The sequence below is a fragment of the Manis pentadactyla genome, chromosome 2, assembly GCF_030020395.1.
Source record: "Manis pentadactyla isolate mManPen7 chromosome 2, mManPen7.hap1, whole genome shotgun sequence".
Lineage (NCBI taxonomy): Eukaryota > Metazoa > Chordata > Mammalia > Pholidota > Manidae > Manis > Manis pentadactyla.
In genome coordinates this window covers 224,892,144-224,918,546 of record NC_080020.1, presented here as the reverse complement: position 1 = coordinate 224,918,546, position 26,403 = coordinate 224,892,144, and the positions used below count along the sequence as shown (strand labels likewise).

Sequence of the window (26,403 nt, the reverse complement as noted above, 5' to 3'; positions counted from 1 at the left end):
GGACATTCTCTGTTCTGACAGAATGACATTCACAAATAGCCATTTGGCACCTTTAAATCATGCCCTTATTAAAACAAACGGCTGTTTTTGTTACAAACCGTCTGGCCCTGCACACTATTCTGGCCATTGAAAGACAACGCTGACTCCGGACAGAAATGACAACGCTCTGGATCTGAATATAGTATGTCCAATTAAAAAAATAAGTAAGACAAGTATTTAAAAACTTTTTATACTGATAAGTATAAATCATTTTTACTTAAAGATTCAAAGTTTACCCTAGTTCCTGTAATTATGGATTATAGCATTGTAAATGTCAGCAGATAAAAATCAGGATTAGTAAGGCCAATTTGCTCCCTGCAAAGGCTTCTATATTGCTCATACTATTATTTAGTGTCATTCATTAGACCAGCTAATAGGCACTGAAAAATACAAAATGAAATAAAACTGCTATCCAACTTTGAATTCTTCCCATTTTTTTTTTTCCATGAGGGGTTTGCATTTATGTGTCTCATAGAAATGTGGAAGTCTTCCATTTGTTAATTACCTGAACTCCTCTACACTGACTGGTCTTTTTTAGTCATGATTTTGTTTTTTACAAGCCAAGAATAAAGTTCCATAAATATGTAAGGTCTAAGAAAAATAGAAGACGAGGTCAGTGGCCACTCATGGATTCATTTACCACAGCATTCAAGGGGCAAATGGGTTTTTATTTATATATCTAGACACTGCTTTCATCTATGTGAAAGCTATTTACTTAGGGGTTTGCCAACTCTTCAGTAATGATGAAGAACATCTAAAAATCCCACAGCTGTGTTCTGTGTGACAGACAGAACAAAAGCTCTGATGGCCACAGAGGGCTCCCCCAGGCGGCCCTCCCACTCCTGGTCCACCCTCATGGTACGCAGGGGCGCTGACCCTCACGAGTTCTGAGACACCCCGAGGGTCCCCAGTAGAAACCAGTTTGGAACAATTTTACTTGTCAAAAAATTCATATCAGTAATAGCTATTTTGGAAATATGCCACATTAAAACAGGATGAGTATATTACGTAATTTTTAAAAACTGTTGAAACAGGCATGGGTGGCTATTTCTGAATTTTTCTGAAAAGAAGGGGGAAAAAATCTATCATTATTCAGTTGGAGAACAAAGTACACAGCAGCTCGAAGCAGAGCCGGCAAACCATCCCCGATTTCTCAGCTCTAGTGACCAACCCTCGTCCCCGGCGCCCATCCCGGCTCCCCTAGGCCCCCCTTCCCCACCCCTTCCACCTCTCACCTCCTTCAGCAGGGTATCAATGGCAGTTTGTGGCCTAACATCCATTCTAAAGAAGTGAACACAAACTGACAAACAAGAAATAATGAAGAGATTTAAAGGATAAAGCCTTGAGGCCCATTTTCAAGAATATCTGCAAGACTGAAAACCCTATCAAAACCACTAGCTTATACAGCTTTAAAGGATAAATGAAAGAATATTCCGAGATTGTCTGAGTGGGCAAGCATAGAGACAAAGTTTCATTCCACTACCTGCTCACTATTCTTCAGAGAAATGATGAAGGTGTGGTTGAGGGTTTCCAGGTGAGCAAGTGATTTCTCCAGATGATTCAAGGCATCTGCATAGGTAATTTCAGAATCACTGGCTTCCTGAAGGTCTTCTTCAGAATTTCTTTTCCTTGGCTTCTCAATAAAATCTCTGACTGTCCTAATAGCCTTTGTAGTCATCTCTTTACGCGTTTCCACAGGTAGCTTTAGGAAAAAGAAGAAAAAAAAAGAAGATATTGAATAACAGTGAGACAAACCAGTCATACATTACTATAGGTGGCATCTTTAATAAGGTATTATTAGTAAGGCAGAGAGAAAAAAAATCAAAATTTTAATAAATACAACTTTAAGAAATAGGACATTTATGATACCAGTTTTTTTGTGAAGAAAACAAAAACAGCGTGGTACCATCTGCACTATCAAAGTAGTAAATATAGATTTTCTTTGAGATGCTAATATCAAAAGGTGTTTTTATATTCAAAAAGATTACTGGTTTTAGTGCAAAAATGAGTCATTTCTACAATTATAATTTGCCATTCTGATCATTTATTATAAAGAGGTTAATTCAAAAGAAGAAAATAGTATAAGCATCAACATTTTAACTGGCACAAGACTATGAAAATAAAACCTCAAAAGCCATGGAATTATAAAAACAGTGTAGCAATTTGGAAAGTACTTACAAAATGTTAAATTTCAGACATCTGCAATGATACAACTGTCTATATATATCATGCTTCCATTAAAATCTTAACTACACCTGTAAATATAGATGAAGATAAAATATATATATACACAAATATTAGTGACTATATGTTAAGGTGTTTGGATTATGAGTAATTTTGTCCTCAACTTTCTAACTTTTAGGCAATAAAGTAGTCACTCATTTATTCAATATATTCAATCCTGGTGTGGGACAGCAATTGTGTTAGTATATGGGGGTGATATCTCTCTAAATATTATGCTCACTTGGCCTCAAGAATACAGAATTAAGCATAAATTTAACTCATTGTGATGGATGCACGACACACCTCTAGCCATACTGGGGCCCTTTCAGGCCATGCTGACATGAGCTGCATTGGATGCTGGATTTTAGTCTCCTGTCAACTACTCAAACACATTTTTACTATACACTTAAACGGACTGTGTCAATTTTAAAAATAAAAAATAAAAACAAAGAATCCTAGGACAAAATCTTATCTTTCCTGGTATTTCTCAAAATTGGTCACCATATGTCTAGTCATGCTGGAAAACAGGCATAGGAGTCAATCCACGGCACCAGTGACCATACTGGGAGGCTGGCCTCCCAATCCTCCCTTTCCTACCTGTTCCCTCCAAGTCACTCTACAGAGAATTAATGAAGACTGCTGACATCTCCTTAATCCCACACAAATGTTGGTAAAAGGTAACTTTAGAAAGTACTATTTCCATTGAATTGTAACTAAGTGTTGGCTATGCAAATACAGCTTCAACACAAGGTCTGCACCCCCACTTCTTGCCAGATTGCTTACTCCAAGCACCCACAGTATAAAAGAAAATCAGAAACCACCACCGACTGGCAAGTGTTACATTACGGTATCTTCCCCAAATAAATTGTGAACTCCTTTCTGTGACTGAGAAATACAACATAGAACTTGATTTAGTTCAGCTGAGCTCCCTGCATTCCCCATTCGGAGGACGGAAGACCTGAGCCCCAGGGAGCTGACGTGGTATGCTCGGGTTCATCAAGAGAGTGGCGAGAAAAGCCTGCATTCAGACCCTGGGGCTCCCAGCCAGCAGCCCCTTCCAGTGAGCACCACACAGCTTCCACTTGGTCACTTCTGCCTCCCCACAGGCTCTGACAGTGAATGATAAGAGTACACGTGGACTGAACGCTGAACAAACGTACCATCTGGCCAAATGTTTACTCTCTCCTTGCCCACCGTGGGCTGCGGATGAGTTTCAACAACAGACTGGCCAGAGAGCAAGGCAGGGCCGGCATGTGCAGGAAGCAGGACCCCGGGAGAAACAGCAGGTCCGTATGCCCTTGGAGAGGCCCAGAAGTAATCCGTGGTCCAAGGTTTAACCTGCAATTATGAACCACCCCTGGAACGATTGACAAGCTAGAAGAACACTAAATGCAGAAAACTTGTGTCTAGTTTTTCACCACCTGGGTGACAGGCCAACTTGATAACCAGCTGCAAGCTTTAGTTCCTCCGTCTGTAAAATGTGGAAAATGTCATCTACTATACAATGTCAATTTAAGAAATTAGGTAATTTGTAAAACAATCAGCCAAATGCCTTCCCACAGTAAGTGCTCAATAAATGGAAGCTGAACTTTTAATTTGACCAGCTGATAGAATACACAGGCCATCTTCCATCTGTTAGTGTTTTATCTCCCTAGTAAATCTGTCACGTAATCCCTTCCAGAAAAGCCTTTTTGTAGGCTCCGCAAATTCCTCATAGTATTCACGGACTTGCACAAACTGGATATGAGCTCACCCTCTAGCCTTATGGTGTAACTGTAACCTGCACTCCGGGTTCCAGACATACAGCCTTTCGTCATTCCCCCGTGTCACTCTGTACCTTGCTGTCTCAGTGAAATGCTCTTTCTCTCTTCTTGGTGAGGCAAATTCCCAGTTATGTTTCAATACGAAGATAAGAAGACATACTGGAATCCTTTGTTTCTTCAGCCTCTACGGCCAGTCCACCACCAAGTTTTCTGCTCCAACAGCCAAGTGCATAATTCATCACCTAACATAAGTGTAGACTTTTGTCTTTTCAGCATTACTGAGTTTAGGCCTCACCCTGAACTCTATGCTTTCACAGACCTTGCTATTCGCCAAAAGAAGTGAGTGAATTTTTCTGGAGGTTAAAGTACTTTTTTTCCCCTTGTGTTTGATGATGATTCAAAATAACTAAATAACCTAACACTTACTAAGAAAACAGAGTATAAGCAAATGCAACCCCAAGTTCCCTAATCACAACCCTAAGCTCTTGAGAGTCATGACCTCTAAAAGCCAGAATAATACCATAAAAGATGTATGGGCTTTGATTTGAGCATTTTACTAAACTGGATGTTTAAGCTTTTACCTCTTTACTTAGTAAAAACAGGTTTATTGCTGAAAGACAACAGGGTGAGATTAAGAAACATGTTTATTACTTACACCTAGTAGAGTTATTATCTTTAAACTCTTCTATGATACAAGGAACAAAAAGAGGAAAAAAAGACAAAATATACTGGAGTGAAAAACAGCAGCTTGACCACTATCCTTAGTAGCCACAAAGTATCTTTAATATTAACCTTTTTTAAAGCCCATGGCATTGAAGCATCATTCATATACATCATCACTAGAGTAACTAATCCAAGATTTTGTAAAACTATTCCTTGACTGCAATTAGTAATTGCTATTTTTAAAAGATGTGGATTTTATAAAATAAAGCAGCTAAAGTGTTCTCTCACTCCATGAATAGGTACTGAGCACCTATTTTGCAGGCCCTATGGAAAAATGAGATAAAAACGTGAACCAGACTCAAAGAAATCACTTTTAGTATGGGAGACAGGCTGGTAGGAAAGAAAAAAAAAAAACCAGGAGTCATCCATGACTTCCCCACACCTTACTGGGTCTACCTTCAAAATAGATCCAGGCCTCACCCACTTCCCACCACCGTCACAGTCACCACTTCACTCCAAGCCACCATGACTTCTCACACTTTGCAATGGTTCTTACTGGTCTCCCAGTGCGGCAGAGAGCAGTGCTCACAAACCACAAGCATGCCGCGGACTCCAGTGCATTTGCCAATCCCCTTGTAGTCAATAAGTCACGTGCCCACCAATGAAACTGAGCAGACGTGACGTGTGTCATTTCTGAGCTAAGGCAATAAATAACCCACAGGTATCATTATCCAGTCTCCCTTCTTTCCCAGCCATGGCAGTTGAAGAGGATGCTGGTCCCACATGGTACCAGTGCAGAATGGTAGAGCTTCCATCAGCCTGGATCCTTAGTGACTCTGTGGAATAGGGCCCTCTGTAATCTTATGGGATTAGGAGCATGAGGGAATATTAACCCTTGTTGTGTTGAGCTCCACTGTGATTCTGGGGCTAACTGGTTACTCCAGCATTACCCAACAGCAAAGTGATATTTTAAAAACATAAATCTGATCACATCACTTCTCTGTTCAAATCCATTTTATGGCCTCTCAGGGGTAATAAAAGACCAGAGAGAAAATATGCCAGGTTTTGCAGGTTACGTACTGTCTCTGCTACTCACTCTTTCATTTGGTTGGTTTTTATAACCCTTTATAAAGATGTAAAAATCAGTCTTGGCTAAGGGCTTGACAAAACAGGGAATGGGCTGAATGTGACCTGTTAGCCATAGTTTACTGACCCCCAAACCACAATATTAAAAAGCTGTAGTTGGAAAGACAAACTGAGCATAAATTGTTAAGTGGTCTTGAGTGCCAGTCTAGCTGCAGGATCTGAACTACAGGAACTCAGAAGCCCCTGAAGACAACCTGAATACTGAGGACAATTAAGTGGAAATGTCATATTCAATTCCCATTTAAAAACACACTGTAGGAGAAATCTTATTTCAAAGACAAATATGAAACCACAGGTATCGGAGAAAAAAATGTCCTCCTTTCTCAAGCCTCCTTTGCCCGCGCTCCCAGATTCAGAGTCCAGAGTCCCTTCCTCTGGAAGTGCCCCTGACATCATCCCCTCCCTGAGTTACAAACCACGCCGGTATTCTAAGGCACACTGCGCTTCCCCACACCAAACCCGGCCATGCGGTGGGACTAGTCATCCGGCTATGCCTGACCAAATGGTGGGATCTGTCAAGGCAGAAACTGTGCTTTTCAAATCTCTATATTCCTAGCACCTCAATCAATGCCTAGCACATTGCAGACAAACAGAACATAGCTGTTAAATTACTAAACAACTCTGATCAACATACAACAGGGGGGGGGAAAGAACCTTTAAGAGTACAATGACATGAGACGTTCTCAATATGTCCTTAGAAACTATGGTTCAGAATGCTCCAAAAGGCTCCAATTTATCAGTGACTCAGCAGTACCCTATTTCTGTAACAAGGGCCCTAGGAGACTAAAATTGAAAAGGGACATTTTAAACTTGAAATGAAAAAAATTGGAACCAGATATATGCCACCAGGATGACGCCAGGCCTGCTGGTCATGAGTCATGCAGGAAGAGGCACAAGGACAGAAAACCAGTGACGATTTTCAGTTTATTCATTCACTATACATCCAGCAATTGCACGCAGTACATCTGCCTTGGGCTGGGTGCTGGTGACACTGACCAAGTTAGATCAGGCCCCTATCCCTGCGTATGTCAAAGTCCAGTTGGAAACACACAGAGAGAAGCACAAAGCAGCAGTAGCATTACAGAATGGCAGTAGGGTAAACACAAGATGCTACGGGAAGGCCTTAGAAGGGGCACTTGGCCCAAAAGGAGTCAGGAAAGGTTTGTTAAAGGAGACGATTCCTAGGGAGAGTCCTCAGGAGTGAGAGGCATGAAGACAGGAGGGGAAGAATCCCAAGAGGCTACCAGGTCAAAGGAGAAAGCGGAGAAGCAGGGAGTGAATCAGTGTGGCTAGAAAGCAGACAGCACGTAAAGGCCTGACGAGATGAGGAAGAACGAAGCGGTGGCTACTCCATGGGGGCCTGGACAGCAGGCTGCCGGGGCCGTTCTTCATCACCGTCATGCCTGGGAAGGCAGAAAGGCCGGGTCTGAAGCAGATGAGTGACACAATCAGTACTGTGGTTTGCAGGCAATGGCTTGATTCAAAATTCAGCAGGACAGCTCTCCTCATATGCAGGTACCTTAAGGCTCATAAATCTTCAAAAACAGATATTTTCTTTTATTTTTAAAATGAACACAGCATGACTTTGAAGATAAGGCTTTTAGGAAATGGGAGGTGACTTAAAACCCAGTTACTACCTACAAAGTCAGGGGAAAAAAATCAGGAATTGCATACTGTTTGCACAGCTAATAGCAACTATATAAAATAATAGGGAAATCTTATATAAAATTTTATATAAAATAAGAGCAAAATTATTTTAATCATGTTTTTAACACTATATTTAATTCAAGAGATTGCAAAAAATTGCCTGGACTAAAAGGATAGATGCACATCTTCTCTTTTGGGGTTCCTGCTTTTCTTGCTTCTCTCCCTCCTCCTTTTCAAGCACAAACACTTGGATATTCACCAGACCCTAGGCCTGGTCTTGGCAGAGGGGATACAAACATAAATATCAAGACACACTCTCTATCTCTGAAGAATGTACACAAAAATATTTATAAAATGCAATAATAATATAAACTAAGTATGTGGGTGCACCAAGAAAAAAGGTCTCTCTTAGGCAAGAAAGTCTCTACAAAGGAGGCAACACCTGAACCAAGCCATGAGAGATGAGCAAGAATTCATGTGGAAGATGTGGGCGGGGTGGATTTCAGGCAGAGAGCAGCGTAAGGACCTTCAGAAGGCTGTTAGAAAACAGAATGCAGCCATGGCTCTCCTCCTTGGATAGGCTCCAGGTACAATGTACTCTCAGCAAAAATAGGAGCTCACAACCTCAGGGAGCCTGGGGGACTGGGGCAATGGGTGCAGAGCGGCAGCTGGCAGTGTATTTGGGAAAAGAGGAAGAATCATTTCTTAAAAAAGATCAAAATGTCCCAAAAGTGTGATGCCCCATAGCTCTTCTCAGTCCCTCTGCCAAGGAAAGCTAGATGGTCTTTCTTCTCCAGTCTCACCCCCGTGCCATGCCTGGCGAATCACTGCTCTAGGGGAAGGAAAGCCCTTGGTGGTGTACAGGGAAGGTCTGGTGTGTTCAGGCAAGAGTCTATCCTGCGGAGGAGGAGAGCTGTGAAGGCGGGCTGGGGTCACCTCGGGTGCCACGCTGGGAAGCTTACACATTTCCCTTGAAGCCAGTGGTCTTCACGCTAGGGTAGCTGTGCCACCAATATACAAAGCATTCTCAAGGGGTATACAGATGAAGGCAATTTAAAGGCAATCAGTTTCTAATTTTCACCTTCTCTAACTATTCCTTCCTAAAACTGATCTTGAGAACATTCTGGGGGTGAAGGCGTCAAGCCTATTCTATTTCTTAACTCCCATTCCCCCTCTAACACAGAACCTGCCTCACATTCTTCCCGAACCTGACTGATACATCATCGTCCTGGGGTCTAAAAAGCTCCAGAACACCAAAGGGACAATTCATAGTAGTGGTGTGTGACAGGATTTCAATGAATAGATAACAAATTTCTTCTTGCGTATCACAAGGTTTCCAATTCTTTCAACAAAATTTATGAAGGATCTAATACAGTTGTCAGTTGATAAATCATTAAAAATTATTTTTGACAATAGATCACTATGTGATTTTTGGCACATAATTTGGAGAGCACTCAAAGAATGAGTGGCACCTCTCTGACAAAACTCCTTCCCCATTCACTGTGGACAAGGTTCTAAAATATTCATATCTATAAAAATGTAAGAAAGAATCGATGTTGAATGCAATCTGGCCATCAGTAAGTCATTCAAAGGCACACAAACTAATTAAAAAAATGTTTAAAGCCCTACCCATCTCATTAAGAGGTCCACTTAACTACATTTTTTATGATTAGCTTACTTATCAAAAACTACCACGTCTATGCTGCTCTGATCAAATGTATACTACAATCATTGAGACAACTCAATACAGAATTTTCTAAAAATTCTTAGAGCCCTCTGGTCACGAGAAAAACTTGAAATGTTAATTTTTTAATATGATTATTTTTGATGCATAGAAACAAGACTTTCTCTGCATTATGATAAAATTACATGAAAGTGAACTGTAAAAACTCTTGGCACAAAAGACACTGTTGGAAGTCCTTCACTAAGACACCTGACCAAACTCCAGCAGGACATCTAGCAGCTTAAGGCCATCTCTGGGGTGCCCACAGTTCCTCTTCAACTGCCTTTCTCAGAAAACTCGATGCTGCCAAGTAGAATCTGCTGTTTGTTCCAGCCAAAACCTGGTGGTAGGCCGAAGGCCCCTGAGAACCTCTCTTAGAGCAGTTACTTTAGAAAGCTTACAATTATAACCCTTTTCCTGCTCCTCTCAGATGTAAGTCTGCTACCACCCAGAACTGCCTCCTAAAGGACCTGGAAGCCGAGTCTCTGAAATCCAAACATTCAAGGAAATAGCCCTCGCTCCCAATTCTGTGGGAGGGTAAGAGCCTAACAGCAGCAGGCAGCACAGGCCCTATCCCTTATTGATTGGACTGCACACATGGTTTCTTGGCCAATTTTCAATCTCTTGCTAAATTATCACCTCAGTCAAATTGAAATAATTTTCCAAGCACGAACAGAGAATGAGTTTTCAGCTTATCAGTCCAGCCAACAATCACAATCATCCCAAATGGGCTTTTGCAGGCAAATTTTTCAGGCAAGGGAGAGAGTGGACAATGAGATTTTGGGAGCAGGCCTATATGTGAATCCTGACTTCGTCATTTCTAGCTCTTAAGACACTAGAGCAGTTATTTAACTTGCTGGAGCTTTGATTTTCTTTTCTGTTAAATAGTGATAAAAGTACTTACTTACAAGGCTGGAAAGACAACTTACAGAGTAACATTACAATAAATATTCTCTTCATTCTTTTTCAGATCTATTTGGAAGCCTGGATGTGAAGAGGTAAGTGGAGGAAACTGGTTAATCCACACCAGTACTCATGTGCAGCCTGGATGACTATGACAGGCTTTTGGAAGGAAACATTAGTTCCCTTCTGTAGGATGACAATGACAAACACTTAAGGGCCAATTCTTAGACTTCTAGGCCACAGTATTCAAAGTAAATGCTATATCCACAATCCTCCTTTGAGGAAGCAGGCAGAAGGGCCTGTTGAAAATAGGTTACCGGCTTGGCCGCAAACCCCTTCATCATCTGACCACAGCTGATGGGACCAGGGACTAGTACTGTGGCCAAAGGCAGGCAATGCCTGTGCAGTGGCTCATAGCAATACACAACCAAATAGATGTATACGTGTGATAGAGAATGTGTGTGTGTGTGTCGGGGGGACGAGGAGAGCCGGAAGGAGCAGGTTCGCACCTTCATGTCATGACCTATCATGAAGCTCTGACCACTGAGATGGTTTCCTTTCACTCATTCTCTGCTGAATCTTATTGTTCTAACACCCCATTAACTGAAGTAACCAGACTTTAGAACTGGGCAGGGGGGGCGGCACTCTTTACAGCCTGAGAGAACCAAATGATCACATAATTCTAAAACATGGAGCACACTGGTACATTTGCCCTACGAAACACAAAGCTCTTTGGCCCTATCTTCCAAGTAAATCCAGAACCTGACCATTTTTCACCACTTGCACTGCACCACCCTGATCCAAAGCACCCTCATCTTTTACTTGGAGAGCGTTAGCTTCGAGGTAGCTGCCTTGCTTCCACCACTAAGTCCTGCAATATCTTCAGCGTAGCAGCAGAGCGCTCCTGTTAAATTGCCGGGGCCAATCACAACTCTCCAACGGCTTCTCACTACAACGAGGCCCCACTCTCCCGTGACCTCTTTGGCCAGACCTCATCTCCTGTTGCTCTCCTTTCTCATTCCACAGCACCCCCACTGGCCTCCCTGTAGTCCTCCAACAGTCCCAGCATGCTCCCTGTTGGGACTTTTCACTCTCTGGTCATCCTACCTTTGACGACCAGCTGTTGCTGCCTGACTTCCTTAAGGTCTCTGCTCAAATACTACCTCCTTAGAGAGGGCTTCTTGGACCATCCTGTTTTAAACTGCAGCTGACTGCCACCTTGTGCTCCTGAGTCCCTCCCGGGTTTACTTTGCCCTTGTGTTTATGAGCATTTCACATGTCTTGGCTTAATCATTTTTGTTGACTGTCCAGTTTCCACCTTTCCCTAATGCATGGATGGTCCCTAAGGTCAGAGATGTTGGTCTTTTCTGTGTAATGCTATATAACCAGCACTGGGAACAGTTCCTGACAGACAGAGGAACTGATACTGATTTTCCACTGTTGAACAGCAAATCACCCAAATTTGGAATATAAAACATTTGTTATACCATAACTTCTATAAATCATGAATCTGGTATGGCTTAGGTAGGTGCCTCTGGATTACGGTCTCTCATGAGGTTGCAATCAAACCCCTGGCCAAGACTGTGTTTTCATCTGTTAAGCTGGCTGGGTGGCAGGTGGAGAGCCACTTCCATATTCATTCACATGGTTATTAGCAGCCTTGGTCTCTTGCCACGTGGCAGCTACATTCCCCAAGAGTGACCCAAGAGAGAATGAAAGCACCCAAAAAGAAGCCACAGTCTTTTTGCCACCTAATTTTGGAAGTGGCATCCCATCATTCTTGCTGTGTTCTATTCATTAGAGGGAAATCAATAAATTCAGCCCATGCTCTAGGGGATCCTGCAAGGGGTTCAATGATGGAATGTCAGGGATCACTGAGGGCCATCTGAGAGGCTGTCTTCCCCAACACTCAGTAAGTATTTGTTCACTGAATGAGCCAGTTAAACAATGAGGCATATGTGAAAAAAAGAAGAGCCAAGCCAAATGGGAAAATCAGGTTGACTGCTCTAGGAACTTACAGATTTTTTTTTTACTTTTCCCAAATGGGGAAATGGCAAGTAAGACAAATAATTAACTTTGGAAGTACAGAAGCCCTTTAAACATTTAGCAGGAGCGCCTTTCCTTTCTTTAGAGTCTTTTAGCAGAAAGTCTTTTTGTCAGGACCATGTATATTTATATATGAGTAAGTTATGTTACATTTATACAAGTTTCAAAACTATTCTCTATCCTTTAACTATTCTATTTGTTCCCATTTATTCTATGCTTTTGACAGTCATACCAAGGAAAAATAATTCCTTTTTTAGATTTCTTCTTCTATGCTTATCTCCTAAGCTCCTGGCTTTCTGCATTTTTGTCAAGATAGGATATGCTTATCAAACTAAACTTTCACCTTGAAAAACAGAAGAAAACAGTTCCTTAAAAGCAAAGGCATTCAAGAACAGGAATGGAAAAATAATGTTTACGACTATATTAATACACTCAGGCTAGCTGATAGATGAAAGTAGTATACATTGCACATTTAAAAATCTTGAAACAATCATTAGGTATAATTTTTAATAAATATATGCCTGAAACATAGAAGGCATTCAAAAAATATTATGTCTTCCTTTTACAACACAGCATTTATTAATGCCTTTAAGTAGTACTTCTTACAGTGGATTTGAAATAAAGGCACACATTAGTCCCACAACTGTGAACTTCTCAAGGGCAAGTAACTTATAGTCTTTTACTTGTTTGCAGTACCTAGAACAATGGAAATGGAAAGGTGCTCAAATAAACATTTTCTGAAGGTAACAGAATGACTACAACTCATCAGTTCAGATTTAAGATTATGACTACACCAAAACCAGAGATCAATGGGCAAAATACGTATGAGATTAAGAAAAAAAATTATGAATTATCATTGTCATCCTGCAACACTGAGTAAACATTTTGATACTTTCATAGTCAAGTTCAGTGTGATTATAAAGTAGCAATAATCTACACCATAAAATTTATGGGGGAAGGGTAGTATATGAATATGCCACTATATAAATACAGTTAATTGAACTTTGACAAATGAACGAAAGAAATAAAAGAGGAAAAACAGCCTTTTCAACAAATGGTGCTGAACTGGACATCGACATGTGAAAAAATGATTCTAGACACAGACCTTACACCCTTCACAACTATTAAATCAAAATGGATGATAGATCTAAATGTAAAACACAAAGCTATATCTGAGATTACACAATCGAGAATGAAAGACATGCCACAGACTGGAATATTATAAAAGACATATTTGATAAAAGACTGTTATAAAACATTTACAAACAAGTTTAAACAATAAAAAAACAATACCAACCAATTAAAAAATGGGTCAAACACCTTAACAGACACCTCACCAAAGATGCCATACAGATGACAAATAAACATATAAAAAGATGCTCAGTATCTATCCTCAGGGAAATGCAAATTAAAACAACAAAATACCACTACATATCTATGAGAATTATTAGAGCAACCAAAATCTGGAACAATGACATCAAATGCTGGTGAGGATGTGGAGCAACAGGAACTCTCATTCACTGATAGGGGGAATGCAGAATGGTACAACTGTATTGGAAGACAGTTTAGGCTGTTTCTTACAAAACTAAACATACTCTTACCATATAATCCAACAATCATGCTCCTTGGTATTTATCCAAAGGAGTTGAAGCTGGGTCTACATAAAAACCCACACATGAATACTTAACAGCCACTTGGCTCATAGTAGCTAAAACCTGGAATTGTTCAAGATGTCCTTTAGTAAGTGCATGGATAAAGTCCAAATAATGAAATATTATTCAGCAGTAAAAACAAATGAACTATCAATCTGTGAAAGACATAGAGAAACCTGAAATGCACATCACTGAGAAGCTAATCTGAAAAGACAACATAGAATACAATTTCTGGAAATGCAAAAACAGACAGTAAAAAGATCAGCAGCTGCCAGGGATTGGGGGTAAAAGGTGAGTTGGCAGTACCCAGATTTTTAGGACAATGAAAATACTCTTATAGAATAATGATGGATAGATGGGTACATGGCATTAGACCTTTGTCACACCCATTGTATGTCCAACACCAAGAGTGAACCCTATGGAAAAATATGGACTTTGGGTGATTATGATGTGTCTATACAGGCTCATCATTTGTAACAAATGTACTTTCTGGTAAGAGACATTGATAATGGGGGAGACTGTGTATATACAGGGGTAGGGGATATATGGGAAATCTCTGTACTTTCCTCTCCATACATTCATGCAACGACTGAGTATTGGAAATGTGACTCGTCTGAACTGATGTGTGCTTGAAATACGGATCTCAAGGAGCATTAACAACAAAAAAGTATTTTAATATTTATGTTGATCACATATTGAAATGATAATATTTAGGATAATTTCACCTATTTTGTTTTATTAATTTGGCTATTAGATATTTCAAATTCCCCATGTAGCTCACATATAGTTCTATTTGCTATGAACCTAAAACTTCTAAAGATAATCTTAATATATGAGTATGTCACTTTCCACTTAGGAACAGGAACATCAGAAATGCAGAGTCTTCTAACACAAATGTGGATTAGATATATATCCTTTCAATTCAAAAAATTAAGATAATCAAAAGTTCTTCATTCACTGATGTAATATACACTCCAATAAAGATCAATGTGGAGATATAATGGTATGTGTGCATACATATATATATGCACAAACACACATACATACCAGTAATTAGGTGATTAGAAACAGATGCATGTAATTTGGCTTTAAAGTCAAAATGTTTTATCATGAATAAATGAAAAAATCCATTTACTTACAGATAAAAATAGGTATGGATTTTAACAGTAGATTTCAGCTTTGAATTAAATATTTTTCAATGATTTTTACTAGTTTTCCATTTTGGTTTCAACTTCAGTCCTTTTATAAAACCTTAATAATAAGCCCTATAAAGTCTCTAAAACCTTATAAAATACACAAATATAGGTAGACAGAATTATGTTTCCCAGAGATGCCTACATCCTAATCCTTGGAATGTGTGTATGTCACCTTTCATGGCAAAGAGCCTTTGCAGATGAGATTAATGGTATGGACCCTGACGTGGGAGATTATCCTGGACTGTACACACAGTCTCCAATCTCACCACATGAATGCCTCAAAAGTAACCTTTACTGGCTTTAGTCAGAGAGAAGATGTACAGACAGATGGTCAGAGATATGTAATGTTGCTGGCTTTGAACATGGAGAAAAGGGGCCTTGAACCAAGGAATGAGGACAGCCTCTAGACACTGGAGAAGGGAAAACAAACAAACAAAAACAGGATTCTCCCCTACAGCCTCCAGAAAGCAATGTAGCCCTATCTACACCTTGGCTTTACTCTGCAAAACACTTTTTCGACTCCTCATCTATAGATAGCTAAGATGATAAATTTGTTCTGTTTATTATAGGTTTGTGGTGATTAGTTAAAACAGCATGAGAAAACTCGTACACAGAAATTTTTTTAGTGAGAAAAATACACTATGTTGAAGAAAAGCTGATTAGAATTGAAACACATGGAATACAGGTTATTTGAGGAATAAAGAAGAAATGGGGATGAAAATCCTTGGGGGCTACATGGCATAATTTATTCCATTACCCAAAGAGCAGTCAGGGTAAGACTCTATTTCTTTGTTGTAACAGAAAGGAGGACAGATCAAAGAGGCAAATGTGGACTGCATACAAAAGAAAAACAAACAAGCATACCCAGTAAATAGGCCGCTACAGAAAACAGTGGCTCTTGTCTAAGAAAAGGATTATCACTTGCTGAAGACCTCTAACACTGAGCAGATAAGACTAGGACTGGAATTCTGGCTCAGCCACTAACTTGCTTCTGATCTTGAACAAATTCATTAGCCTCTAACCTTCATTTTACTTATTTCTAAATGAGATATAACACCTGTTGTCATAATTGCTAGACATAAAGTGTCAAGCCAGTGTGTAAAAGTAATATGTGGTAGCTATTACCATTATCACACAGCACGGACAGAGGTTTCTGTAGATGATAACTTTTAAGGTCTTAGAATTTATTAGCTAGCCACTCTTTTGGCTATGTGTGGGAGGAACCTTGCTCCTCGTTTGGAGTTCCTGCCCACAAAGCAGGAAGTTTGCTTGTGGGCCCCAAGAAAGTATGTTGTGCTTCTCTCTTCACCCTTTTTCACTCCTTGGGAGAGGGGAGTGACATCTGGTGACGCAGGGAGGAGAAATTATGAGTACTAGTCCTTTCCCTCTCTTTTTGAGATATGCCTGACCATGAGGTGAGCATATCTTTCTTCTGCTCTTGTCCTTCCAGTGGTCTATTGGTGGATAAGGCCCAGACTTTGGTTCCTGAGACGCATACCTGTCTAGTACATTCATGCGACCACTGAGCTTTGGAAATGTGACTCATCTGAACTGATACATGCTTGAAATAAGGATTTCAAAGAGCATAACAAAAAAGTATCTCAATATTTTTTACACTGATCACATATTGAAATGATAATATTTAGGATAATTCCTCCTTTTTAATTAATATGGCTACTAGATATTTCAAATTCCACATGCAACTCATATCATAGTTCTATTGAGCAGCAATGATGTAGAGGCCCCCTCTCCGGATCCCACGAATCGAAATCCAGTTGGGAGGCAGCCCTTCTGAGACAGCAAGTATGGTCTGCAGATCTAACCATGTGTCTGGCAGAGCTGTCTAAAGATGTGAGCCAGGGGTCACTATGAGCCAACGTGGAGAATCGAGCCACATTTGCCACCCCAATTCTGCCAAAGACAAAGCTATTTCCATCTGATTCTTCTATCTCTTTCCCCATCATAACTTGGGAAGATGGGATGTTATATATTGCTCTTACTCCATCAAACCCCAAGGAGTATGATAGAAATAATTCCATCCCCATGGGAGTAACACAAACATAAAATTCAGGGATGAGCACCAAGCAAAGTTGTAAGTCCTAAGGGGCACAGGTCTCAAAAACATCTATACTGATTCCACTTGAGAGATCTGGGGGTAGTATTCAATTAAAACAAATGCAAAAAGAGTGGCAAACTTCCCCAGGAAACAGGTTTCTGAGATTCCAGAAAATGGAAATTAAGAAGACAGAGTGACTAGAGACAGGTACATGTAAAATCAATCAGTCTCGGAGGGGAGACAGCATAAATGCATGTACTTTCCTTCCACCATAGCAAACACATGCCATAGTTAACATCTTGATAGACCTTCTCAACCAATCCCTGGACAACTGGCCTGACCTGATATTCTGGCAAAGGTAACCCCAGTAAGGTTTTCTCAGTCTGCTCTCCTTCCCTGCATACCACTGAGCCACTTCTATGCTCTCCAGCATCCTAAGAATGTGTGTTTGGATTGAACTAAGAACAAGAATCCAGAAACCTTGTTTTGCTTGGTTAACTTTTAAGACTGGTTTGTTTGAGTGTTCTAAATTGAACGGCTATGGAGCTGATGCCGATAAAATTTTATTTTTTTCTATTGTTATCTTGCCTGAGGGCTTCAGCCCTGGGCAAGTTCACTATGGATTCGGTGAGACCAAGAAATGACAATGGAACATTGGTGGGGTAAAAGGGTTTATATCCAGCTTTACTCTCATGGCAGTAGATGGAGCACTAGAATCACGTCTGCATCCAGCACTCTGCAGGTCCATAATCCACCTCCGTCTCTGCCTCTACACAGAGCACTGGGCAGAGCTCTTTATACAGTGACTCAGTCAATAACAACTCACTGCCTATGGGTGTGGAAGCAGTGGCCCAGCAGGTGGCCAATTATATCATCCAGTAGTTTTGGGTCAGGTGAGGATCCTGGCCATAGGAACTTCCATTTTCCCAACAATCATTCTTTTGGAGTTTGGAAAAATGAGATGCATGAGAAACTTGAGGTCAGATTAATTTAACTTCAGATGTGTTGAAGGTGTACTACTCAAGTGTAAAAAGGTATATTCTACTGAAGGAACCTATTACACAGATGCCTAAAGGGGACCTCTCTAGCTAATACAGAGGAGAAGCCAGGAAATATAATCCATGGGCTTTACTTTTGTTGAACTTATGGATTTTTTATTTTAATGTAATTGAACTTCAACTAAAAGAGCACTGTTTTTTTAGAAGATGTGATTTTTAGAATGTGAATTTCTCCCTAAGAATTTAATAATGGGGATTTAAATTGCGATCATTTTTAAGTTGCTGACCTGTAATACTCTACTCTTACTTAAGCTCCTTAACTTCTGATGAGTTTTAATCATCAATGCAGTTGGGCAAAATTCGAGATAGGAAATAGAATATTGAATTTTTAGCAAAGTCGATAGGAAGTCAGAAGAATGTGCACTTCTACCTACTTCAGAGCTTTCTGGAAGCACAGGCTTAACTATGACTACTGATCTCAGAACACACTGCAAGACTTGTGGGTATGACAGGAATGGCCTCAGGAAGTGTGAGCTCCAGCACCAGGTCCTGATAGACCCCAGATCCCTTTCTCTCCTCAATGGCAAGAGGTTTCATTATTAAGCCTAATTAAGTCGGGAAACAAAAATCCCATTGCCCACTGCTCATCTTTCTTTCCACAATGGGGCAAAAATTTTCACTCCAACCAACAGAAAACTGCAGGAAGAACACTTCTGGCATCTTTCTCTCTGTCTGGCATACTGCTCCCCGCGGGATTACAACAGACTTAAAAGCTATGTGCAGCGCGACTACCCCTGCCTGCAACCTGCCTGTCCACAGTATGAACTCTTCCTCGGCTTCCTTACAGAATTACTTTGGGGAGAAGTTCTAACGAGTCAGGTTTCAAACAAGTGTGAAAGTGAGAGAGAGAGAGACCATCGCACTCTAGATCCAAGCCATACTTTCCAATTCTAGCTCTTCCAAAAACATTTGTTTATTATTAATATTTATTTTCATCTTTCTGAATTCTAAAAGTAGAGGAAAGGAACTATGATTTTAAGTATCATCCTCAAACTCTGTGGCAAATAGGCTCCAGAAAAATCCCCTCTTCTGTGGTCTGATATCCTGAACTGGGAGTAGAGGTGAGGACCCAAGCTTTAAGGAGGGTCCACTTAGGAGCTGTACCCTAACTCTGAACCCTTCTTTCTTATAGGTCTCTCCCACAGAAGTCCCTGCTAATCTTGATTAATAGTATAAGATGAATGTGTTAGTTAAAAATGTTATAAGGCTAAAATTTGTAGAAAGAAAAAATATACTGCACAGTTCATAAATTCAAAGGGTAGTATAATGATACTACCATGCAGACAATCCATCTTACATTTTCAAATTATTTATAACACTTCTTCACCTGGAAAGCTGATTAGAAATTAACTTAAGGAACTGAAATTTTAAGATAATCCTTTACGCACTGACCAGAACTTATCTTCGTTATTCTTATTTATATTATAACTACTTAGGAAGTTAAAATGATATTTCATGTGGATATCAAAGACAGCTGAGGTTTCAGAAAAAAACAAGCTGAGAGTGGTTCTTAAAGTGTGGTCCACAAACTACAGGAGTCCAAGACTCTTTCAAGTGGTGCGCAAAGTCAAACTTATTTTTATGATATTTATCGTTTTTTACTGTGTTGATATTTGTACAATGGTGAAAAGGTAATGATGGATAAAACTGTGTGGACTTAGCACAAATCAAGGGAGTGGCAACCATACTTTACTAGGAGTCACTGTTCTTCATTGGCATTTTCACTTAAGAATGTGCTCAAAAAAGTTATTAATTTTATTAAATCTCAATCATTGATGGCACATGTTTTAATATTCTGTGTGAAGAACTTAGATATATACATAAAGCACTTTGCTGTATACCAAAGAATAAATAAAAAACATCTGTGTGATTGCTTGAATTATGGACTGACGTAGCTGCTTTCCACGTCCATCTCCCATTTTTGCTTGAAGAATAGCTAAGAGACAAACTATGGTTATTCAGACTTGGATATCTGGCAGACATGTTTTCCAAAATGAACAAAGTAAGCCTGTCACTTCAAGGAAAACAATTCATAGTGTTTGTTGCCAATGATAAAATCTGAGCTTTCAAGCAAAAAATTAGAATTTTGGAAAACTTGTATCTACTTCTGTGAGCTTGACAGCTTCTTAATACTTCAAGACTCATCTGCTGAGATGGGAGTCCATATTAATGTCTGTGCCTTTGTTGACATTGGATAATGCAATGCATCGACATTTGCATGATCTGCATAATTCAGTGGGCCACTAGTTTCCAAATTCCTAATGAATTATGTTACAAACCATACATGGGTAAAAGATCCATTCAAAGTGCAATCTAGACCAATGGTTTTAGTGTAATAGAGTCCAAAAAGTTCAATATGGCTTCAGATTTCACAATGCAACTGGTCTTAAAATATTTATCGCTTGTTAAGTTTCAGTGTAGTATCAAAGAATATCCAAAATAATGGACTATTAAAGCAGTTCTCCCTCTTGCCAATGTCATATCTGCATAAGGTTGGACTCTTCATTTACTTAAAACAGTACAACAGAGACCAATGTAGAAACAAACAGGAGAATACAGCTGTGCTCTATTATGCCAAACATGTATATGTAAAATAATGTCACTCATATTTTTCTTTTGGAAATATATTTTTCATTAAAATACTCATGTTTATGAATTAAATGAAGTAAATATATCTAAAATTTATTGGTTTTAATTTCTAATACGATAAGTATCAATGAATGTAATTTTAATAAACAAAAGTTATTTAAGGTTCTCAATGATTTTTTAAAATGTTAAGGCATCCAGTGATCAGAAGATTTAGGAATCATCAATTTATGATAATAATTATTTAAACAATTACTTAAGAAGTACCTACTTTAAACTGCAATGAACTGGAAAATTAGATATAAAAGGCACCATTCCTACCCTTAAAGAATTTCTAATTTCATGTAAGGTGTAATTCCCAATTATAATATTTTTACTATAAATTAAAAACTTCATTTTAAGTGTCTTACAGGAATGTCTTTTACATCCTAATGATGCCAACAGCAACTAATCCTGCATATGGCACACAGCTAATGCCTAATTACTTAATGATTCAATCTGAGCCTACATAATATGTATTTGATTTATGCATCAAAAAGTCATATATCATGTCATACAATTGAGTAATATGTATTTTCGGAATATTTTTACACAGGTTTCACACACTAATTGCTCAATATGGTGAAAATTGTGTGTCATCCCTATTTAAAAGATAATAGCACTGTGAAGACCCTGAAGTTATAGTTAAAATGCTGCCTTTTAATTGAGACTTAAACTTATAAGAATACATTTTTTTTAGGTCATATCATGTTTTTTAAGATACAATTATTCTTCCAGATTTCTATGTCAAATAATCTGGATATCAGGGTAAGAGAAGAGGCTGTAGCTTTTTTCAAGAATTTGAATAGTCATGATATGAAAAAGATTTTTATGCTGTTTCCATAGCTTCAGAATGAAGAACCAAAAAGTGGGAACTATAAGAAGCCTAGAGATAGAGAGATAGATTAGGGGAGTAGCTTAATTATCAATAGAAATGATGCTTGATGATGAGAGGTCACACTGAAGTACAGGTTCTCAAATATTCTTCTGCTCTAACTGAAGGAGGCAGCGTACTTCCAGCAGAACAAATGGCGGGAGCTGGAACAGCAGGTGCATGTAGGGTGGGGTGAGGGTGGTGGAAGCCTAGCCAATTACAGGTTGAGAAGCACCTCCTCTAATTCTATGATCACCTGGGGCTTTTAAAGAAGGATCCTGGCAAACTTCTGGGCAGCATTTCATAACTGAGAAGGACTATTTTCCATGTCCTATAATTATGGATGCAGCCATACGAGCAACTGAAAGCGAGCAGAAAGTATAAAACATGGAGGCCAAGATGACGTTGTAAGCCTCATCTGACCACATCACGTCTGAAGCAAGCAAATAATGTTTTGACCTTCATTTCACCTTCTTTCACCACTTTCCTGGATTCCTAACCCACTAACTTGCTCTCTGTCCCTTCTACAAAAACGTTTCTAATTGTTGAAGTGGAAAAGCAAGAAGAGAACTCTAACCTGATTCCACCAAAATGCACTTTAAGTATTTGTATTCCTTTCCCTTCTACATATTCATCCCCTCAAATGTCATGCAAATTCAATTTCTGCGTACATGATAACATTTTGTGAATTCTATGAAGTCTACTAATGCAAATGGCAACTGAATAACTATTATTGTGATGGGAAAGAGCCTTCTCTAGTTTATCATGGAAGAGGTGCTAAATTTAGGCTTTAGAGATATTCCTGCCTGAATTCTAGTATCTGAACAATTACTTACTTTTCCAGTTATGCACCCTAGAATTAGTTCATCAGTTCTTTCTAAAAGTTTGGTTTTTTAATTAAATGTGGTCCATTTACACATTTGAAAACTGCACACTATATATATGAGTACTATACACTTATTTTACATTTTTAACATCATGTACAAGCTGTGGGAACATCTGGTGTTTTACAAAGTTGGCCAAATACAATTGCATTTCCTTTTCCAAATGTGTCGTCTCACATGTGCAGGTTGTATTTCAACTTGAATTTTATACTCTTCTTTCTAAAATGGCATTACATGATTTCAAAATGCACTCTATATGAACTTTACACTTTTCCTCTCTGAATGAAAAAGTAAAAGCTTCCAATTAACAAAATGAAGAAAAATATAAATCTAGGCTAAAGATGTAAAACTAATTTTAAATGTATTTGTCTCACTTTTCTATAGCTTATCCTGCATCAATGGCAAACCACCTCTTGAGATAGTTTACAATAAAAGACGATCTTATTGAGGATTATACCACTTTAAGAGAAAGAAATGTCAAAATTAAGTAATATTTATTGAGTTAGCTATGCATCTTTTCCTCAGGAAAAATACACATATATGCACTAACTACATTTTCAGGTAGTTGGAGGACATCTTAAAGTTGTAAGAATGAAAACAGCTAAGACTGAGTGGACTCTACATCCAAGACAAGCTTAAACATGAGTAAATAATTGCTGTCGGAAAGTCTAGAACTCTCCGTCCACTTCCATATTACATGCTCACAATTAGCATATGGCCTTGGCTGGCCATGCTAGATTTCGATCTTGCCCTCATATAAAATATTTAAAAACTCCCACAGCCTGGGGGAGGGAAACAGCCATAGAGTGAAGGCCCCTCCATGTCCTGGTTGGTGCGTTTGCTTGTCTGGCGACTACAGCCCATTCACAGCTCCCAACTCTGGAGCCATATCCTTGGATTTCAACTCCCAGCTTGGTTCCGTCTCTGCCCTTGGATACATACTTCCTGCATGGCTAACACTTACTGGACTTGGAAACTCTTTTCATTCTTAGAGATTTGAAACCACTGTTTGCTGAGGTCTTGTCTCTTCCCATACTTTGCCGGGTTCCTGCCTGACCTTCCTTATTTAGACTCAGCCTTGCACTGGACACATCCCATGACAGCTGCTCCACCTGGACTAAAATGTGTGGGGCTTTCTGATCCCATTTTTCTTCCTCATTTCCTTAAAATCCCAGGTCTCTTGATTCAAACTGCTTTTTTTTCACAGAACAGTTCAGTAGTTAAGCAAAGGCCCTGGAATAAGCCTCTGTGAGTTCAAATTGTGGCTCCTCTCTTACCAAATTAACTTTGTTGAACCTCAGCATACCCACCTATTAATAATGGGGCAATAATATTACCTACTTCACAGATTACTCAGCCACATCCTCTGCACCGAGGAGGCAGAAGTCTAACAGCAATTCCTGAGGCTAACCCACAGAGCTGGTTAAGTGTCAGGTTCAAAGTTCAAGCCAGATTTAAATTACTCCAAACTTGTGCTCTAATCATCACACCACCTGCCTTTAAAATCATCCTTATTTTCTTCCTTAAAAACAACAAAAATGATTATCTCTTTTTTTATAGAAGTGGTTATAAAATTTAAAGCCAAGTTATTAGCTGAAGTATTTGAGTTACAATAATAAGGAAATGAAATCTTCGGATACCTACAACTATTAATAAGTTAACACTAGCATTCTCCACAGATGTCTGAATCTCTACCTGTGCCAACCTCTAAATGAATGACTTGAATTATTCTTACCCTTTACACTCAAATTTCAAGATAATAATAGTTACAATAAAAATACGTGGGAGAGGATACCAGGCCGACTTGCCAGTCTGGGGGACAGAGAAGGCAGCAGTAAAGACGGGCAACAGAGAAAAATGCTCCAAGGCCGTGCAGCTCAGCAGCTGAGGCCGGAGGCGGGAGCATCTCTAGGAGAGGCAATGCCCTGGGTCCAAGCAGTGGAAGTTCGCATCTGCTTGGCAGTGGTGTCTGGGGGAGAAGGTGAGACAGCAAGAAGGCAAGGAGGACCCACATTCTCTGCTCTAAGTAAATGCGTACACTGCTGAAGGGCAAAGGGCAAGAATCACAGTCCAGTGAAGGGGCTTACAACTGAGCAGGGAGGAGACACCGGCGAGTGTGATGGAGACGTCCATGGATTATTCCATCACCAAGTCAAATACTATGTGGTATTCATGTGAAAGTTTTTAAAGGCTCAATTTAACCACAGCTAAGTGGTTAGCCTGGCTCTGAATGCAGCTAATGTGGGCTGGGCACTGAAGGTTTTGTCCACTGTCAACTGAAGAGGATGAAATATTTACTGTAAAATGAGATACTATGAGAAAATTTACATTTTGCACATGTAACACATAAATTAGAACAGTCAAGTCTTAGACTACTTGTATATCTGTGACAGAGGAAAATGATTTCCCAATTAAAACCTCATGTTTAGCAAAAAACCAGAAGGCAGAACATGTAAGTAGTCCTCAATTTAAGAAAAAAATCTACAGAATATAAGAGCAATTTTCATTTCTTCTATAGCATTCAATCTCCTTTAACTATCTTTTTGGTTACCTTGGTCACAGCTTTAGGAGAAAACGTAACAGCATCCACCACCGTGATGAGGTCATTTGGATGGAGGCGATCAAAGTACTTGACGCAGGCATCATACGCACAAAGCCACTCTGGTGAGGATGCTGGGACTTGTTTAATGAGATGAGGATCTCCAGTCCAGAACAACTTCTGTAACCAGATGGTGTACAGAGAGCTTGGGGAAAGCATCTGTCCGTCCTTTTCAGGGATTTGGGGAACAAGCTTGGAAATAGATAAGATATTTTGACTTGAAAGAACTGGCTCCAGTGCTTCAAGAGGATTCATATTTTCATCTGTCAGCTTTTTGTAATTAAGACCTAATGGAAAAAGAAAGGAAAATAGAGTAGCTTATTCCTACATAAACATACAGGTTCAAACACACACAAAGTCCTCTGTACTGTCCGAAGGAAAAAGTGATCAACCAACTTATTTATAGCAGACAGTTTGTCAATTAAATCAGAAGATCTGAGTTCTAGTCCCAGCCTGCAACTTAACTGTGCAAGCCTAGACAGTCACTCAGCTTCTGCGTGCCTCAGTGTCCTTGTGTGTACCCTGGAGAGGGCAGTATCTCCTTGCTTCTTCAAATGCTTCCATGGCACCTATGCTTTCTTCCATTGGTGCACTCACCAAACTGCATTATATTCATTTGCTATTTATCTGGGATCTCATCAACTCCTTGAAGGCAGGGATTGACTCTTACTCTTTTCCTGTGTTTAATTTGGTTACTCAGTAAGCCACAGATAAACTGAAGTAAATTCTCACAATTACTATTAATATCAAATGAACATAGATTTGAAAGTGCCTTGTACAGGAGAAAGTACCATACAGATCTAAGAGGTGTTAATGTGTTTTGTAAGTCACTACATGCCTTTCAATAGGCTTCTTAATTCTCTCATATTTAATTCCTTCAACAGCAGGTGAAGGAGTTGGAAAGATAACTAAAGTCGATTAACATCAAAATTCTGTGATTTCAGATCTATGTTAGCCATAATACACAAACATGACTGTGTACAGAAAATTAATCCCGAGATTTAAAGAATTAGTTCAAGCAGGGAAATGATCATCTTACCTGATGCAACTACTTTAAATTCCTTCAGCAGCCGAATGTGGGTTTCTGGTTTAATGGTATATTTTCTAAACTCAGCACAGCCAAAGCTTTCCAGAAGAGTGAAATAATATATCAGCCTTTCATGATCAAAGCCACCGATCGTGGGGTAAATGTACTTGACCATGTGCTGGTGAAAGCCTTCAGGATCAGTCTTCAAAGTCTCAAAGAGATGAAGGGCTTGGGCTCGATTTTCAATTTCTTTTATAGACAAACTGAAATTAAGAGACA

The 26,403-nt window shown here is 39.4% G+C and overlaps 1 protein-coding gene across 3 annotated transcripts in view; it reads right to left on the bottom strand.

Moving 5' to 3' along the window:
- The window catches only part of NBAS (NBAS subunit of NRZ tethering complex), a 345,656-nt gene that overhangs the window by 59,435 nt on the left and 259,818 nt on the right, over positions 1-26,403 (bottom strand). For all 3 annotated transcript variants that reach the window (XM_057497443.1, XM_057497442.1, XM_036881629.2), the window contains exons 43-45: positions 26,137-26,387; positions 25,050-25,384; positions 1,523-1,741 (exon numbers count right to left, since the gene is read on the bottom strand). In XM_057497443.1, the coding sequence (XP_057353426.1) occupies positions 1,523-1,741; positions 25,050-25,384; positions 26,137-26,387 (805 nt within the window). The remainder of the gene's footprint in view (positions 1-1,522; positions 1,742-25,049; positions 25,385-26,136; positions 26,388-26,403) is intronic.